The 19,024-nt window shown below is 45.0% G+C and overlaps 1 protein-coding gene across 1 annotated transcript in view; it reads right to left on the reverse strand.

The window, feature by feature from the left end:
- LOC146199652 (phospholipid-transporting ATPase ABCA3-like) overlaps positions 1–19,024 on the reverse strand; it is an 86,669-nt gene that overhangs the window by 26,601 nt on the left and 41,044 nt on the right. The window contains exons 13-18 of the mRNA XM_084592166.1: positions 15,402–15,661; positions 11,386–11,576; positions 8,520–8,808; positions 6,135–6,288; positions 5,656–5,781; positions 1,123–1,380 (exon numbers count right to left, since the gene is read on the reverse strand). Coding sequence (XP_084448292.1) covers positions 1,123–1,380; positions 5,656–5,781; positions 6,135–6,288; positions 8,520–8,808; positions 11,386–11,576; positions 15,402–15,661 — 1,278 coding nt within the window. The remainder of the gene's footprint in view (positions 1–1,122; positions 1,381–5,655; positions 5,782–6,134; positions 6,289–8,519; positions 8,809–11,385; positions 11,577–15,401; positions 15,662–19,024) is intronic.

Raw genomic sequence — 19,024 nt, forward strand, 5'->3', positions numbered from 1 at the left:
ACATGATGCCCATAAATCCGCATCAGCTGTGCAGGTAGTGCGCTTCGCTTATAGAAGCACTGCTTTCACGTTGCTTTTTGAAATTAAACTGGTCGCTTTGTCTTTCAAGGTCGAAACGCGGGTGGAGGCTTGTATGTGGGAAATGTATTACGCGAAGGGTACTGGGCTGAGTGCATCGAAAAGTAATCACCGTACACTGGTTTGAGAAATAGCTTTTGAGGACAAGTAAAATTCTTGCCGTCGCAAATATTTGAGTGGCGCCGTCGTGCATTGTGGAACTACAGACCTGATACATGTTCGCCAAGATAGGTGGCCCCTCCGCATTGGTCGATTGATTGGAGTATGATTGATCAAATTTGATAGGTTCATTGATTGATTACTGAGCAGCGACTGGTGATCAGTGAAAGAAACCAGTTTAGTGTAGACAAATATCCGCGTGTGTAGTTTATTTGAACACGTACGATGTTCTTGGCCGGTACTGCTGGGACAATGCCATCTGACCAGATGCGCATAAGAGTGCAGGGGCTTCGTTTCATGATGTGTCTTGTCGTGATGGCGGTGCTCAACGTCCAGAGATGATTCGTAAACCGAATGCAGAGACGACGGAGACAAAAACTCGGTATGGGACAATTAAACTGTTGAAATGAAGGCAGGATGCTGAGGTACGAACGTCAGAAATGGAAGTGAAATGCTTTAAGCTTGCGGAGGAAGCTGAGCTGGAGAGTCAAAAACGTGCCGATGATTGTAAACGCAGGGCTGGGTGGTCAGTAAGACCAAAATCGTCGGCCTGGAACATCGACGTAGTTTAATAATAGGAAATGCAGTGACTGTGATTAAGCTAGCCCCAGAGTAGCAGCAAAGGAAGCAATAAGTGCCCGTGCTATTGCGTCTATACTCGTAAGGAGCAGCTTAAGCATCCAGCTGCTTTTTTTACCTCTAGACACACACACATACACGCACGCACGCATCCCCCACATTCGTATTTTGACCACACACGACTATACTGCACTACCTACCACCTATATAGAGATGCAGCGAAACACAGGGAGCTATACTAGTTAGCCCGTTGTTCACTCAGTATAGTGCACTGGTGTAGGTGAAGGAGTACGTGCAGAGACTCACGCTCGCAGCACTGTTTCGCCGACTGCTTTGCCTCGATTGTCTTGGAGCGGCATTCAGAAATCAGCGCCTGCGCACCCGCTCGACAGATGGTGCTCTCGGCAGCCAACTGCAGAAGCTTGTTCATACCGCGCGAGTACGAGTAGTTGGGCAGTAGCCGCGCGATCTGCAGCATGAACTCGACGAACACCGTCAGCGGGAAGCTTTGGAGCGATTCCGCATAGTGTTCCATGAACACTGAGCCCAGACAGCACAGCGCCGCTGCGAAAAGTGTAGAAGAACTGATGTCACTGCAGCGCATTGATGAAATAAATCAAATAGTACTTCAGAACTCAGCTTCGCGTATGCCCCCATTATTGAAAAGGCGTATAAAATGTTAAGCAGTGGTGACCGAAAGTTCTGGCAGATCGTTAAGCCTGGAGAGGAGTCTGAATACTACTTTTTTTTTCGTAAAGAGAAAAATACATTTAAAGCAACGAAAACAACGGCTAACTACTCCATGCACATGCGCCGAGTCATTATTCCTATACACGCGAGTGTAAAATATTCCTACCCAAAATTGAATATGAACCCAGTTCAAGTGCCTTTGACGAAAATCGCATTCGTAACTGTATATGCATTTGCAACACGGTCTTGTCGTGCGCTGCTGGCAGACATTGTTAGTCTCATTAGCAGGCCATTATAAGGGTTCCTGGCCTTTTCAGTGGGCTTAATATAAAATCCCCCCAAGAAAGGACAGTCTGTTTCATAATATTTCTATGGATCCAGCGGAATATCAGAGGCGGTGCACTTAACGTCTTGTAGATGTTCATTGCTTAATTTTAGCAGCAGAACCTATTCGCTTCTATAAATCGTCGAAAATCTCACATAAAGAAAAATAACCCAGATTTTTTTAAGCTTTCATATCATGCCTACCTTTGAGAGTTAGGCTAACTCATCTTCCAGTCGCACTATTGCCTTCTGTTCGATATATGTGTTATGCTACAGCAGCTTGTGCCTTTAAAACGCAATACCAGTTTTTGCAATATGCACTGGGAATCCGCGTGCACACTCGCTGCATTTCCTAAACTCTGGAGCAATGCGTTTGATATCCAGTCCTCTGCTAGACGTTCCGATGTGAGTGTGATTAGGTTGTATCTGTAATTGGTTTTAGCATCGTGTTTTGAGAGCTGTAGGCAATCAGATTGCGGAATGTACGATAGTTGACACCTCATATAAGCAAGTAAATAATAGTAAGCTTGACAATGAGGAAAATAAGAGGAAGTTTTAAATCCCTCATATGTTACGCCTTACAATTTAAGTCAGCTTCTGCAACTATAAAAAAGGAAGGATATGCCACACTGTTTCTTTTAATAGCAATAGAATAATGTAAATAGCAAGCGATCTTCAATATTCTCAGGATAGCAAGGCTTATCCAACCAGTGCCTGACAACCTCTACTCGCAATTCTCTTTATATATATAGTCGCAGTGGGAAATCTAAAAAGTCACAAAATAATCCTCAAGCTTTCTTCTCGCCTTAGGTTCCCTGAGGAAAGGAAAGGTTTCTGCTGATTAATGTCTAAAAATGCCCATCAACCTCTCTAGTTTCCCTCATTTAATTTTGCAGTCTAAGAAGCAACACAATCAAGTTCCAAACGTCATGCTTACCCACAAGCTCTCGCATGTACTTTGGTAAGCCTGCTAATCTGTCCAACGGTCTTTGAAACAAGTCATATCCGAGAGCATTATAAGGATATTCACCCCGAAAATCTTTTCTCAGATGAGTGAGGTTTTTAGGAGATGGTTTGGAGCATCTGAACTGAGTAGACCTTCAGAGTCCCATCTAGCGTTTGTTCCCACGCCTTTTTGTTTTAATGATGAAAGCCCATGAAAAAATCAGAAATTTCAATTTGTTTTGGGTATTAAAGCGTGACTTATGGAGAACGCACCGCTCTAATCATTTTTTCCTAGCGGAGAGAGATAAAGTAGAGACTCAGCTTTCTATTCATAAAACTTTTGTTTGGCAGAACGGCGGAGAAAAGCATCTTAAGTTGACGCTTTCTTTTAATAAGTTAATGTAGTTGTGGGCAGTAGGATTGCAAGCTAAGCTGTTCGTTTCGTTGGCTCACACCATTTCAGCGCTACAAATTTCGAAGATATTAAGGCCACTTCACTAACCCTACGTAATGGTAGGTAATATCAGTTTATTTTTGCTCGAGGAATGAATGATCTTCGTTAAATGTCACGCTATGTGCCTTGCTTTTGTCATCTGGGCCACAGCCCGGAAAAAAACGCGGAGGAGGGTAAAAAACCAACCGTGGAGCGCAGTATGAAGGAGTTAGGGAAATAAGGTTATACGGGCAAACGGGCTGCACGGTCTTTTACTCCTACGAAGCGCAGATAATCTGGAAATATAAAGCTAACAACAGGGTTTTGCAAGGACTGAATGTTGCCTGTGATGCATGCTTGATGATTATGATATGAGGGGGGTCGGCGTGGCATAAGGAAGTGTTTAATTAAACTATGAAGGTGCGAGCGGGAGGTTGCACGTTATACTATACGTCGAAGTGCGCGGTTATCCAATGCTATGAGACGGTGTTAATATGGTAAATCCATGGTAAATAAGAGTGAAAGTGAACCGAAACGTCGAAGTAAATAGTTCTTTTAATGTGACACACACACACACACACACACACACACACACACACACACACACACACACACACACACACACACACACACACACACACACACACACACACACACACACACACACACACACACACACACACACACACACACACACACACACACACACACACACACACACGCACACGCACACGCACACGCGCACGCGCACGCGCACGCACACGCGCACGCGCACGCACACGCGCACACACACACGCGCACACACACACACACACACACACACACACACACACACACACACACACACACACACACACACACACACACACACACACACACACACACACACACACACACACACACACACACACACACACACACACACACACACACACACACACACACACACACACACACACACACACACACACACACACACACACACACACACACACACACACACACACACACACACACACACAATTATTGAATTATTATGAACTATGAATTATTCCTGCGTAAACCATGCTGGTAGGTGAAAATATTGTACTCTTCAAAGTACTTAACAACTTCGGTATGAATAATGTTCTCGATGAGCGTACAAATGTTCCTGCTAATGAGATAGGGCAAGAGTTTCATGCAACAGAGCAACCACTGGATTTAAAAATCAGTACCGCATTCAGCATTCTTTCATGAGGGATGGTCCGAGATGACAATGATATAAAAGAGGACCTAAAATGCCTGATGAAGTTTTATGAAGGTGTATTTGTGCATTTTATTATTAAATTCGTCAAAATAAGCACCAGGGATTTTTAATTTCTTCAATGGGCCGAAAATGCCACATTCAAAGATGAAATTTTCAGGAATATATTCGTTGAGAAATTGTTGTAATATCAGCGAAAAAGTATGTCTTCATCATGTCGTCGTCGTGTTTATACTGCATCATAGTGAGAACTAGGATTGATGACTGTTCACATCAGAATCAGAATGATTGGTTAATATTGTGTCATGTCTGACTGACGAAATATGTTGTTCGTAGGAGTGACTGTTACTCTTTATAGCAATGTCTGTACTGGTTTCGGCGAGACATCTAGGAGACCTGTCTTGAACGCTCGGCGATACTGCTAATTTTATTTGTTATTCTGTTACTACAAGAGAATGTGTAATTTCAGAGAGACTAAGTTTAGCTTAATTAGTAGCGGTGTAGCCAACCCAGTAAGATTTAGAAAAGGTTTGCAGGTGATAATTTCGGTATTAACGTGGGTGTATGAACGATTCTTTTTAGTGACAGTCTTCGTTTGACTGAAAACGTGAGTATACTACTCGTAATAACATTGGGACCAAGCAGATAATTTAATTGCAAAACATTCGAACAACTCTTTCTAAGGTTAAGATAGAGGAAGCGTTCTGTGGTACAGGAAAATCGCGTACAGTTAGAGATAGTTCAGGAAGAAAATTCTAAGCACCAGTGAAAAGGAACGTTTGGTCCTTAATCACCTAAGTTAACAAAAAGGGTAGGCCAAACCGTGGTTACCCTGATGATTAATGGCAGCAGGAGAGCCTATGTCATAAAGCGTCGTATGTAGGGTGGTATTTGATGAGGAATAATCGGGGTAAATGATTATAAAGACACATAAAAGAAACTACGAGACAGCCAGCTGTTATCCCTTATGCATTTCCTGTCTGTTGGTCTTTCTACCGTGCGTTAACTATTGAGCCAATGATATTTTATGAATCTCATAGCAGACTTGTTTATTAAAGTGGAGAAAGATGCTAAAAGATGAAAAGAACAAGTCCGTATCATTGACGCTGCAAAGTCATGCCTATAGTGCTGGAGTCCCTTTCGATTGAATTCATCATAGTATAACACTCAGCATGGTTTACATGCTATAGATGGATGTACTTACATATAATAAACGTGCTGATTGCAAGCGTGGAGAATCCAAACCCAGGGTTGTCAAAAAAGAAAGAGCACACGTAGATGAACGGTAGAGCAGCGAAGCCGTGTAGAATGTTCAGTAAAAATACTAACTCTGCAAGAAAATAAAACGTGACTCGGTAAGCACCTCTGCATAGAAATCGCATAGCTGAATTAGGATAAAAAATAAGAAAGCTACTTAAGGGTAGTTTAAATAGAAGGCCGCTAGCGACTCTGCGGGAAGAAATCGTTGTCGGATAGGGCTGGACTGCCAAACGCTTTCCACCTTAGCACTTTTTTATGCATGACATCCCGTGATGCACCGTTCAGATACGATATGGGGAATCGAAATATTTATTGTTGCAGAATAATGGATCCAAGGAAAATATAATAAATATTTGTTCAGCAAAGTGTTTTATCGAGCACCGGGCGTGTACTGCAGTGACACTGCGAACAAGGGCTACTTACGCATGTAGTTAAAATCCAGAATTCTCGACTTGAAATATGCGTACGGCGGCAGGACAAATATGGCGGTTCCCATGTAAAACATGAAATCCCAAAGAAAGCTGGTGGCCCAGTAAAGGGTCGGTCCCACACCTGCCACAACGTGCAGATGTTTGACCTGCGGAGATCAAGCAGCACACAATTCGCGATGCGTTTCCACGGCAGCGAAATTAATGACTACATTCAGTCTTGCTAATAAGGCCTAGACCTGCGGTCTCACGTAAAAAGTGACCGTCAATAATCTTTACTAAGAAATTAAGTTTGATATCTGCAAGGCATTCGTTTTGTCCGCTGTGCGGGATAGTTCATGTGGTAACAGCCAGGATGACATTTTAGGAAGGACGCATAAAACAGTCCCAAGGCGGTATTTTGATACACTCTAATTCGACACAAAGAAATTTGCGTTGTTCATAAGGCTACTTATAGTTAGGCGGATTGACTAAGTCAGCAACAAGTCCAAGCATTTCCATTACAATGATGCGCCTAAATAAATTAGATAAAATTCTTGCCGCAATTGAAACAGATATACAATTATTAGATCGTTAAGTTGGGAAAAGATAGCGCACAAAAGGCTAGAGAGCAAAATTTACAGACACAGGGCAAGAGCTGAATTCACAACTAAGCCTATATTTATGATGCATATTCCAAGTTTTATGAATAAAGCCTTAATTGTGAGCTCAACGCTCGCACTGTTTTTGTATTTCTTCTGGTCATTAGTCTTCTGTGCGCTGTTGTTTTTTTTCAACCGTGAAGATAGGCAACTAAGAGGCTTAGACGTTTTTTAAACTAAATTTAAAAAAACATGTCGCTAGGTAATGTATATTGTGCTTGAAGAGCACAAATTCCGGACGGCACTATTAGATATAGATAAATGTTTTGTAACTCGTAATTCTAAACATCAATCGATATGAAGAAGTTCAAGCGATTCATGTCATGGAACGAGGTAAACATCATCATCATCATCAGCAGCAGCAGCATCATCATCATCAGCCTGACTATACCCACTGCTGGGCGAAGGCCTCTCCCATATTTCTCCACTTAACCCGGTTCTGTGCTAGCTGCATCCACTTGACCCCTGCGAACTTCTTAATCTCATCCGCCCACCTAACTTTCTGCCGCCCTCTGCTACACTTTCCTTCCCTTGGAATCCAGTTTGTTACCCTAAGCGACCATCAGTTATCCCCTCTTCGCAGTACATGTCCTGCCCATGTCCATTCCTTCTTCTTAATTTCTACTAGAATGTCGATAACTTGAGTTATTTCTCTGACCCACTCTGCTCGTTTCCTATCTCTTAATGTTACCCCTACCATTTCTACTAGAATGTCGGTAACTTGAGTTATTTCTCTGACCCACTCTGCTCGTTTCCTATCTCTTAATGTTACCCCTACCATTTCTACTAGAATGTCGGTAACTTGAGTTATTTCTCTGACCCACTCTGCTCGTTTCCTATCTCTTAATGTTACCCCTACCATTTCTACTAGAATGTCGGTAACTTGAGTTATTTCTCTGACCCACTCTGCTCGTTTCCTATCTCTTAATGTTACCCCTACCATTTTTCGTTCTATAGTTCTCTGGGTTGTCCTCAACTTAAGTAGAAATCTCTTGGTTAGCCTCCACGTTTCAGCGCCATATGAAGTAAACAGGCATGTTACAAAAAAAAAACAAACAAACACAAAACTTTCGTCTCAATGCAGCATATCTCTTAGGGTTTTGCTTTTAAAGAGGGTCCATGTCGCTAAACTGGGCCCAAGTGGGTCAGAACAGGCCGTTGCTCCTTTGCGAGTGCATCTGATTCTAGTATTGCTTCCGCCCCTTCAAGTGGCGTGTCCGTGGACCCACTGATTGCAAGAAGAAAGCTTATCAAGGCAGCCTCCCGAAAAAATATAGTGCACTAGAACAGCGTGAAACCACTATAAATCTCCAGTAGCGAACATGTCCATGCCTAACGATGGTAGCATGCCTAGCTTCATGGTAGCTTGACTTGTTCAACACTTCTTTTTTTCAGAAACGATTGGCTCGAACTAGAAAAAAAAATTACACAGTGAACTTTTATAACACACATTTATTTAGTGGCTGTAGTGGGTGTGGAAGAATATATCTGGTCCATCTGAAATATTTTTTTTATGAAATATGAATCGAGGATAAACCGGACATTTCCCCTTTACGCGCCCGATGGAATCCCTGTTGCTCGAGATATCGAAAACGTGTCTGCGCTGAAGATTTAATTTCCTCGAGACTGCGCGACTCGTGTCAACTAAGCAAGTGAACTAAGCAAATTTGTCCGAGGGTGTAAATAGCTTTCTATGTGAATCCCACCCAGTGCCAGGATGGCTCTGCGAGAAGGCTTACCTGCAGTGCCCGCTCGCTTATAGGGAAGAGCACAAAGTTGCTGCACATCAGGCTGGACACCATGGGCAGGAAGATGGAACGCAGCACTTTGGGCGTTACCTCCCGATACATGCTATGCCTGACAGTATGCTCGTCCTCAGCAGTCTCCAAGCCATAGTCCAGCTGCATCACTTCGAAGCGGAACACGGCGTCGTTCAGTCCGGTCACGTACTGCAGGCGTGCTTCGTTGTACAACGTTATTAGGAGAGGCGCTCCGTGCTGGATCTCCCCGTTGTACCAAAGGGTCCCACTGCGAATGCGCGCATTGCAAACTTGTCTGTACGTCCGTTAAGTATGATTGTTTCCTCAAAGGCACACCATTTCAATGCAGATAACCAGTAGCCATCCTATTTAGGCGATGGGTAGCTATGGCGCAGAGGCCCAGCATCTGCCTCGCAGGCACAAGGACAAAAGTTCGACCTCCTACGCCACGCTTATCTCCTAAAAACTAAATTCCCTTATCGGTGTAACTGCATATCAAGTCCTGCGGTGTCGCCTTATTTCAGTGAAAAGAGCTGATAGTCCGGGACTTCACTATGGAGCAGGAATGCTTTCGATATGTGTTGACATGTTTATAGCGTTTAAAGTCCCAAAGTGGTTAATACTATGAGGGACGATGCAGTGGAGGGCTTCGGATAATTTCGACCACCTAAGGTTCTTTAACGTGCAATGACATCGCTCTATACAAGTGTGCCTGGCATTTCACCTCCTGTAGCGTTTTTACCGCTGTCCAAGCAGCTGCTGGGTACAAATGGAATGTGTTACGATTCGCCTCCGTCTTGTGCGACGTAATGTTGGTCAAACATTTCGACATTTCGGCCATTTCAGCGCCGTGCAATCGGACGCCCAATGCTTCCTCCCGCGGGCGTGCTCCGACCTGTCAGACCTACACATGCCGTAATGTGTGTGGGTGTGTGTGCGTGCGTGCGTGCGTGCGTGCGTGTGTGTGTGTGTGTGTGTGTGTGTGTGTGTGTGTGTGTGTGTGTGTGTGTGTGTGTGTGTGTGTGTGTGTGTGTGTGTGTGTGTGTGTGTGTGTGTGTGTGTGTGTGTGTGTGTGTGTGTGTGTGTGTGTGTGTGTGTGTGTGTGTGTGTGTGTGTGTGTGTGTGTGTGTGTGTGTGTGTGTGTGTGTGTGTGTGTGTGTGTGTGGCCAACGCTGGCCAAGCCCAGCGCTCGAGGGGGAGAGCGTCGTTCTCGCCCGTCTATAGGAGGTGGAGAAGATTTCAGTCGCGACACCGAGACGGAGTTATCATAGCTTGCTCGGACATGAATTTCTCCCTTTCTCTCTGAACTGACGAGCATATAAAAAGCTGCGGCTGATTCCGCTGCGAGAGAGACTACTACAGAGTGACTGCAGAGACGTCGCAGCGGCGATGCGTGTCAGTTATCTCTCCAGCCTGCTTCTCTTCCCGTTCCTACGTGATACTGTATTAAACGTTGTTTTGTTAGTCGACGCCTCGTCTTTGCCAGGACCGCTGAAGCCTTCCGCCGAGCCACGGAGCCGCCAGGCCAGCGCTACCGACGGGGCCGCGAGCCACATATAACAAATGTCATAAAGCATATTGGGGCTAAAATCAGAAAGGAAGCATATACAGTGCTTTATAGTGCGGAATAATCTGGGTCATTGTGGTTTAGTGGGCCAACGCTATTCAGGCTTGCGGTTTCCTGATGAATTATAAAGCTGGGAGCATAAATGAATTCAAAGTATTATCTAGAAGGTGGAACGTATTACAATTCCCTGTAATAGCAGGTACGAACTGAAAATGGTTCACACCTACGCTCCTAAATGCAGCCAGGATAACCACAGTGTTGAAGCTTATAATGTGGAATCAGTGAATAATGAAGTGAAGACTGACTATAAACTGATTATGAGTTACACAATGTCAATGTAGGCAAGAAGCAGGCTGTAGATCGGAGAGTTGGGTGACTGTACCTGAGGTTCTGTGAAGTGCAGATATACGTTGCGTTAGAGCGCACAAAAAAAAAAAAACATGGATCTTGAATATCTTCTCCATCAAACTATGCATCTAGATTAAAACAAAAAGAGCTGGAGCAGGGAGTCTAAAATTGGAGACTATATTGTTCGCTCATCCTGGTGAACGCGGAGGTTGTGGAAGAGGTGTCATGTAATGACGGTAAGGACTAGAATAACCTAGACGTGAACATCGAATGAAATAATCTAGAAGGAAGGAGCCCACCATCCATTTAGAAAAAGAGAAAGTTACTCGATTGCAGATCTCGCTACAGAAAATGTGTTTACCTTCGTCCGACAATCACAAATTCAATACTCAAGCACTGAATAACAATGTCACAAATACCATTACGTAGTGAAAAATAAATGTAGGGGGTACAATAGTTAGACAGAAGACTGTGGGCTCCCTCGCCAGAGAAAAATGTTATCTACAAATGCCCACGTACGAAAGCACTTACGACCATCAAAGCGACGTAGGTAGCCTAAACGTGATCAAGAGGAAGATACAAACAAGAATAACATACAATTTAGGATACAAAAAGGTAAATGTAACTGCCAATATGGATAAGGGTGTCAATACGGCTGAGGAATTCTGAACACATCTTTACAGCATCGGAATTTACTAAGATTAAAGCAATGCATATGATTAAAACACCTGGTGACAATCATCTAGCAGCAGAACAGTTGAATGGTGGGGTCTTCATCACGTATGAAGTCACAGCATCACCTCGTGTTATAATCTGCTGCCTTCTCAAATAAAAATTCGAGCCGACTCGGTATGGTTCAGCTTTGTGACTCTGTCATTGAAAATTTTCCAGCGTAAAGCTACAAACCCTTAATTACGAGACATACAGTACCTTGTTTCGTTGATCATCTCCAATCCGAGCTGCACGCCAAATACGTAGAAACGGAATTGTTCCTTTGCATACGCCAGCAGAGCTTGCACCACGTCAGCTGTCGGTGGGATGTTCTGGAAGTAGGCGTTGTTCGGCAGCGCGGGCAGGATGTACTTATCGAAGAAGCTCCGGTCCTCCAGCTGTATGAATCCCTGTCGCACAAGAAAGTGGTACGCTGAGGCTCGTCAGTTTATTCTCTATCAGTTTTATTCCGCCCAATTTGCCCCATATTAGCAAAACAGCGTTCAATGATACACAACAGTGACTATTGGGTACCTGGACTGAGCCCTTCTGCTGTCACAAGGTCAAGGACGCAGATTAGTTTCGGGCTGCTTGAAGCATGTTAAGGTTATATTTCCACACCTCACGCGAATACGCCACAGAACTATAGATGCCTATACAAACAAGAAAAACACGATCCATCTCTAACGAGTTCTATAAACCGCGTGGAGGTTATAGGAATGAGTTAAGAAAATAGTGCGAGGCTTTATATATTTTCACGTCACATGGTAGCGACAATGCTGTTGGTGAAAAATGAGAAGACTGAAGATGCGTTCAAATGAGCTCTTCATTGAGCTGATTTGCGCCCGGAAACGAACTAAGCAATCGTTGGCGGCGATTGCAACAAGCGTGCTTGGTGGTCGTCAATCTACGAATGCCCGTAGCACCTGTCAACGCTCAATAAAAAAGGGGCGGAGGAACATCTACACAAAGCCGCAAACGGTGAATAGCATAAGCTGGAAAATTGTAGACAGTCATGCTAACGGCTAAATCCTTTGATATACATCTTGCGTGACAAAGGAAATGATAAAGACGCGTCTCGCGATAACGAGCGTGAACAATGAGTACAGCATCGATCAAAGCGCTACAATGACAGTACTAAGACCGCATGCTGACGGCTGTTGAAAAGGAACACAAAAACATTAGAATGATTCACTCCAAAAACGAAAAAAAAAAATATATCGTTCTTTGAAACTATCGACCTAAGTTGCCTCTTGATGTCATAAACACTACTATTTTCTATTCTTGGCACTTTTTGACCATCGTGGCTAATAAAAGTCAATGCCTTCGGGACTTGCTCCGTAAGTACAACCATTAGCCATTTCGTAGATTAACAGAAAAGAGCTAACACGCCAGTCTGCTACGAATTATTCATTGGGGCGAACCTTTTCGTCTGAGGGGAGCAATGCAGAGACGTGACCATCGATCCCAAGGAAGAAACGGTGGTGAGAAAGTAAGTTGCGCTACGAAGCTGTGAATCAATCGAAAAGCTTTCCTTTCGTCTGCAAGGCTCATTCATTAAGAGTAGAACACTCCTACAAAACATTCATTATTACCATTGTGAGGGTTAGCTATAGGCAACATGGAAGAGTCAAGTGTGGAGCAGTCTCGGTTTCTCATATGTTCTTAGCTCGATTCTTCCATACGACTTTCAACACTGACGATCGACGCCTTTGTAATGGCGTTCTTCGCTAAAAAAAATATGATCGAGCCCTTTCTCAATTGATGCACTCTGGTTCTTAGCCGGCACTCACGTAATCGGGATTGTTTATAATTCATCGCTCCCGGCGGCGCATCTGCGCTGCCTTCTTTGAACGGCGCCGCTAGTGGTGTATAGCGTGTTTCCGCCGAACAAGGCGAAATAGCACGAGCCTTCGTCGAGTGAATTGCACCCCGACGATGAACTAGCCGCTTTGCCCTGGAAGTCACGCCTTCGCTTCCAGCCAGTATAGGAAGATATAAAACATTTGCAGTAATGAAAAGAAATGACGTATGTGAGGTGTTGCGTGAAGCAACACCTCACCTCTGCGTGCAGCTTCATTAGCGTCGTAGATACCTCGCCTCATCTTTAGTTGCCGATCGGTACCATGCGAGTAAGCCTTCCTAAGCACCAGACTTGGTCTCCGCACGGCCATCAACGGCGCTCTTTTTCATGAAGCAATGGACCATGTTATTTGTTATTGTAGCATGATATCGTGGATTCTGACCAGAAAGGCTACTATTTCATAAGCGGCAAACATTCTAACAATCAAAGTTCGCTACACCGGAGTTTTTCGTTACCGCGGCATTAAACATTTAGTGTTTGAAATCTGAACTCGGACTGTCTTGATATGCTGGTGTTTATCCCGTTGGTGAACCTGTGTCTTCGGAAACTAACTGTCATCGTTTATCCCGAAATACCGAAAACTAGTTTGTAGTAGTGTGCCATCCTATGACAGGAACTAGCTAAGATAGCACACTCGCCAAACCAGTCTCAAGGACGTTGCCATTTCTAGAATGTTGTCGAAAGAACACTCTCCCAGACAGAACTGGATAATTATATATGAAAAGTACACACAGATGCTGGACCATTCATGGTACACAAGCGAAACAAGTCCAGAAATCAAAATCACGTGGTGGTGGATTAACATAACAGGACTGTGTATGCGCGAAAATAGGAATCGAGGAACAAAAAATGTAAGCTGCGAAGAAAATGTTTGCAGCTAGCTCGGTCTAAAAACAACGAGGCATTTGTTACGCAAGGAGAAACGCGGACTCATGCATAGTAGTAGGGAGCGCTATCACTCCAAACATAAAATAGCTCCTCCGCAGATCCCTTCGTGACGTCGAGTACCCAAAGTGGGTGACAGTGAACGGCACCAAATCCAGTGGTGACCGTTTAGCAGTGACTTTGTCATGCACTAAGTGGACCAGCTACACGCGTCAACATCGTGCCAGAGGACACGCGCCATGACGCAAGTGATACTTTACGATGCAATTAGACTGTGCACGTGGCCACTTCGAGCCTGCTGTTGCGGACAACGCCCCATCGCACTACGCGGTTGCTAGAGGCTAACACAGCCACACCGAGCCGCCGAAATCTCGTTGGAGCTCTCATGATGGGAACGACGCTTTGCTAGCCTATTAGATGCATCGGCGAATGCTTATTGGCTGGTACAAAAGGCAACACTGTTAGCGAGCCCATAATATTGACCCCGCGATCTGCAACCACTAATGTCTGGGCAGATTGGCTTAGCTTGCCAGCAGAAGGCGCCTGAAAGTTTTTAAGAACCAAAGCTGCAGTGCAGTATCTCTTGTTAACAGCACACCTCATCCTAGCCTAAATTAACCCAACTACTATTACTGAGTCCGGCACTAACCTTGCGTTGCACTGTAAGGACGGCACTTTATGTTAGAAAGAGAAGTCCCCAGCAGACCTTAATAAAGTAGCACTTTTGAGGAGGAATAAGGACAGATTTACGAGAGAGATGTTGGAAGCCTGGGCGATATCTTTGGCTGGTGATGATTGCGTCAGCACGCCTTTTGCTCTCTTATCGAAGAAAGAGGAAGACTTTTTAGATCACTGGGAGGACAGGGAAAGATGAAGTGATGTGCACTTAGATGTTGAGAAGGGAGAAGGTGGTGTACAATCAATCAGTTGTCAGCGCAGCGTCGTGCTTGTTTATGTTTGTGTGTGTGTGTTTCTGTGTTCCTCTCTTATGTGTTTCACCTATTCTGCTGCGTGGTTCATCATGTCATCTGACCAACTAGCTCGAATTTCTACTGTACTATCACAGCTGACGAAATGCTGTACTGACGCCGCATCCAACCAGGCTTTTGCTGAAAAATTTCTCACTAGTAACCAACGGTGCAAAATCGAGGAATTTTTCTTGAAAGTAATTGAAAATATTCAATGGCCTCTTTGGGATCGCCTCCAAAATGTCATAGTCTAATTTCTCAGTTCATTAATTAACTTTTTAGTCACTACTGTTGCCGCGAATGTTTATATTGAAAATGTAGATGCGGTGGTGTTCGAAGACTACAGCTTATACTTTCTACAATTTCAGGAATGTGCCGATGTCATCTCGATACTTTGGTACAAGTCTCATCACGCATGCGACACTGCCAAACTAAGAACGAAGGTTTTACATATCTGAACAGAACGCGTTCATTGCTTGCCGATGGCAAAGTGTCGGAAATGGTAAAAAAATTCTCACCTGCGTAGGCTGCCCCAGATCACCGTACGTGTACAGGAACGAATTGCCGACGTTCTCGACGGCTCTCTCGGTACGGCGCATAGACTGGTTCTCAAGCAGGAAGAGCAGCGAGAGCAGAAGAGGGGGAAGCAGCCAACTGAAGAGAGGCTGCTTCTTCTGACGCCAGGCGCAGATGGCCCGCTTCGCCAGAAGGGCCCACACGCGACCCATGAGTCCCGGATCAGCGGACAAGGTGGTTGCCATCATCCGCACCACGGACTCTGTTCGCAACACCATCGTGCGGTGTTCAAGAAAGGCGTGTACAAGCGGCGCTGCCAGCGGCGGTCGTACGGCATGCAAACCTGCCTGAAGGCACCGTCCATTTGTTCGGCGCTTCATTTAAACCTAAACGTAGCTGCACTGACCGAATGTTTTATCGCGACTGCGGTAAAGGCCCTTCTCTCCAAAAAATACAGTGTCGGCGCTGTCGGCTTTATTGGCTCTGGCAGGTTGTAGGTGGTAGCTGATATGGACATGGCTGATAGGATAAGAGCATGGCTAATTTGTCGTTGGCAGGATTTGGCTTATTTGGCAGGAACTTCAAACACGGACACGATTCACAATTGAGATGGGAATTTGGGGGAAACCAACTATCATCAGACTCCTACTTTAAGGGATCGTCAAAAGCACGTGGGGACGTTGACTTTTCCGATGGTCGGAAGTCAGCAAAAAGCGGCTGAAGTCCACTAATTCAGCTGGAATCTGGAAGGCATTGAAAATGGGGACAATAAAGCGTACCTAGGAATGTGGCTATTATCCATCGACCATGTCGTTTCGAGATAGATAATTGCTCTAACCACGGACGGGGTATGCACGCGCTAAAGCGGAAAACGCAGAGCCCCCTAATTCAGTCACAACCACCAGGCATTGAAAGCTCAGCATAGAAGTGGACCTAGGAGTGTGGCTTATTATCCAGTGACAACCTGTCGTGTCCATGATAAAGATAATTGCTTCAACCCCGGTCGGGGTAAGCTCGCGCTAACATGGATATTGTGTCGAGATTTGAAGGACGAAGCCGGGTGTTGTCAAAACAATAACACACTGGCAAGGGCGAAGGTAATTGAAGGTGTACGTTTCGGAAGAAACGGAGAGCCAATACGACGTCCGCTTATCGCGGTGTATGGCGCGAAGTAGTAAGGAAGAATGCGTCAGAACGACAACTCCAAATTTCTATTGATAACCATGGCACTGAAGCGACCATACAAATACCGGATATGAATGCGTAGGCGACACGACGAAGGGTTGCGTTCTCACCTTTGTTTCTCCCCACTCTGTAACGGACAGATCCGAGTACAGGGTGAAGTGATACAGCAGAGCCCGTAGTTTGACAGGGCAATTATGGCCACTCAGGTCACAACATTCCATTCGCACGCTTTAACTTTTTTACTATCGTTCCTCGTAGAAATGCCTCATGAGAGGGTGAAAGAGGGTGCTAGGCAGTAAGCAACTAATTTTGCTGATGCTTGCTGCAATTGGCTGAAGTGCGGGTGTGGGCTGGACCTCGAGGGATGAAAACGAGCCCGAGGGCCCAGTCGAGCATTCTGGGCTATTCGCTCAGATGCAATGCATCGTCGGCTATGCCAGATCCAAGTTTTGTTTTTTTACTCTTTGCTGTAAATATCCCTGAAAGTGTTCAACTTGTATTTATGTGCTCCGCCGGGGTGGAGCAGTGGTTACGGCGCTTGACTGCTGTTCCCAAGGATGCGGGATCGAATCCCGGCATCGGCGGCCACTTTTCGATAGAGGCGAAAGGCAAGGCATCTGTGTGCTGTGCGGTGTCAGTGCACGTTAAAGAACCTCAGGTGGTCGAAATTTCCGGAGTAGCATATAAATTGCAAGTTTAATCCCTTACCCTTAAACTACGCTTGTATTTCATGCAAGCTACGACATTATATCATTTCTTAGCGTAGAAAAGCGAACTTGAGAGCCAATTGAAAATTTTATTTTTCTACTGCGGAGCACGATGCCCATTCCGAAATTCTGAAAACTCAATTGTATTTTGACAGTACTAAATTCCGCAGTTTATTATCGTGCCCTAAAACCAAACACCAGAAAGTTTTAAAAATGTACCTAAATAACGCTTTATTTACTGTACATAATAAGTTAAAGTACTCAGAATTTCGGGCATACTTTATTTTCGTGCTAAAGGAGTGTTGCAAAGGTTTTCTTTTCTCCCGGCTAGCTTTATGTAGTTAACTGGAACGAGACACTTCTTGCTAAATAAACCTGCCTTTAATATGCTGAACGCCTGCTGCACTATACTGCAGGACTTCCCTTTGCCTAGGCAACGCATTGCTGTATAGCTGTTAGTTGCTCTCGAGAACACTTTTTTATGCAGCTGTTGATCAATTATAAATACTTCATAAGAAACGCGAGATTCCGCTCAGGATAGCAGCCTCAGGATTAATGGTTTCGCACTTATAATGTCAGCTCTACCATATACCGTCAACCTGCACAAACTGTTGTTAGGTATCCTTTCCTGTTTTGAAAATACAGATTTGTAATCTTTTGAAACGACAGATACATTTATTTTGAACCGGTTCCCTTTGCCATCAGCGCCAGAAGCCACATTAAACGTTACGGTAGATATTTTTCAAATAGGGCATACGCCATAAATGAGGGTGAACTTTGCCACCACGCTGCTACCATCCAAAGTTTTTTCCATGTCCTCCATGAGCGGTGTATTGTATAGCGAAATTTGTACTTGCTTCGTCGCACCAAGGTCTTAGGTGCCGAGAATTTTAACTCAGGTGCGGCACAAGGAGCCGGCGGCGCTCGCTTCTTTTGTCGCTTCGCTCTTCTACTTCGTGCACCTGGTTCTCCTTCACACACACGTGGCAAACTCTATTCTTACCGGGAAATACCTACATAAATATACAGTATTGTCTGCCAGAATCACACGTAGCCTTCCAGGCCTACCTGCGCCCTCCACCACCCCCATAACCCATCCGGCTCGTCACCTGGGACATCCCCTTGAAAATATCGTCTACACCTCAATGTCGTCACGTCGGAGGAGTCCCGCAGGAATTAGTGCTTCGGCCGCGTTCCGTTCTCAGCAACACAACATAAAGTTCTTGCTGAAATAACCGGGCTTAGCCGAGATGAGCCGCAGCCATCCTTTCTTACGAGCCGAAGCCATTTTTTTGCAATGCCAGTGCATTCCGGTCTTGCGGACCGAATTATGTTTTTATGTTCGGTCTGTCGGAACTAAGACGAGTAATAACCAGCTCCGACGACGTTCGCGTTCCAACAGATTTTTTTATTGCGCTGCTCGCGCTGAGGCGCCTAGTGCCAACCTCTTCTTTGTCCAGCGCCGTGCCGTGGCTTGCGATAAGTGGAATGAGGAGAGCGACAGGACTCCTCCCTGTAGAGCGGAATCAACGGGATCTGCCCATGCAGCGGACGAGTTTGGTGGCAGAGTCGAAGCGAGAGTGAGTGGAGGGATTCTGGTTGGAGGAATGGCAATATAGACAGGTTTCGGCCTGTCAGCAGACACATCTTTATGACCGTTATGTCTAGTGTGAATGTCTTCATCGTGAGCTGGAGCACGCAGAACGGTTCGTTTTAAGTCGGTGTTAGGGGAG

Source organism: Amblyomma maculatum, chromosome 2, assembly GCF_055883805.1.
Source record: "Amblyomma maculatum isolate TAMU_Amacu chromosome 2, ASM5588380v1, whole genome shotgun sequence".
Lineage (NCBI taxonomy): Eukaryota > Metazoa > Arthropoda > Arachnida > Ixodida > Ixodidae > Amblyomma > Amblyomma maculatum.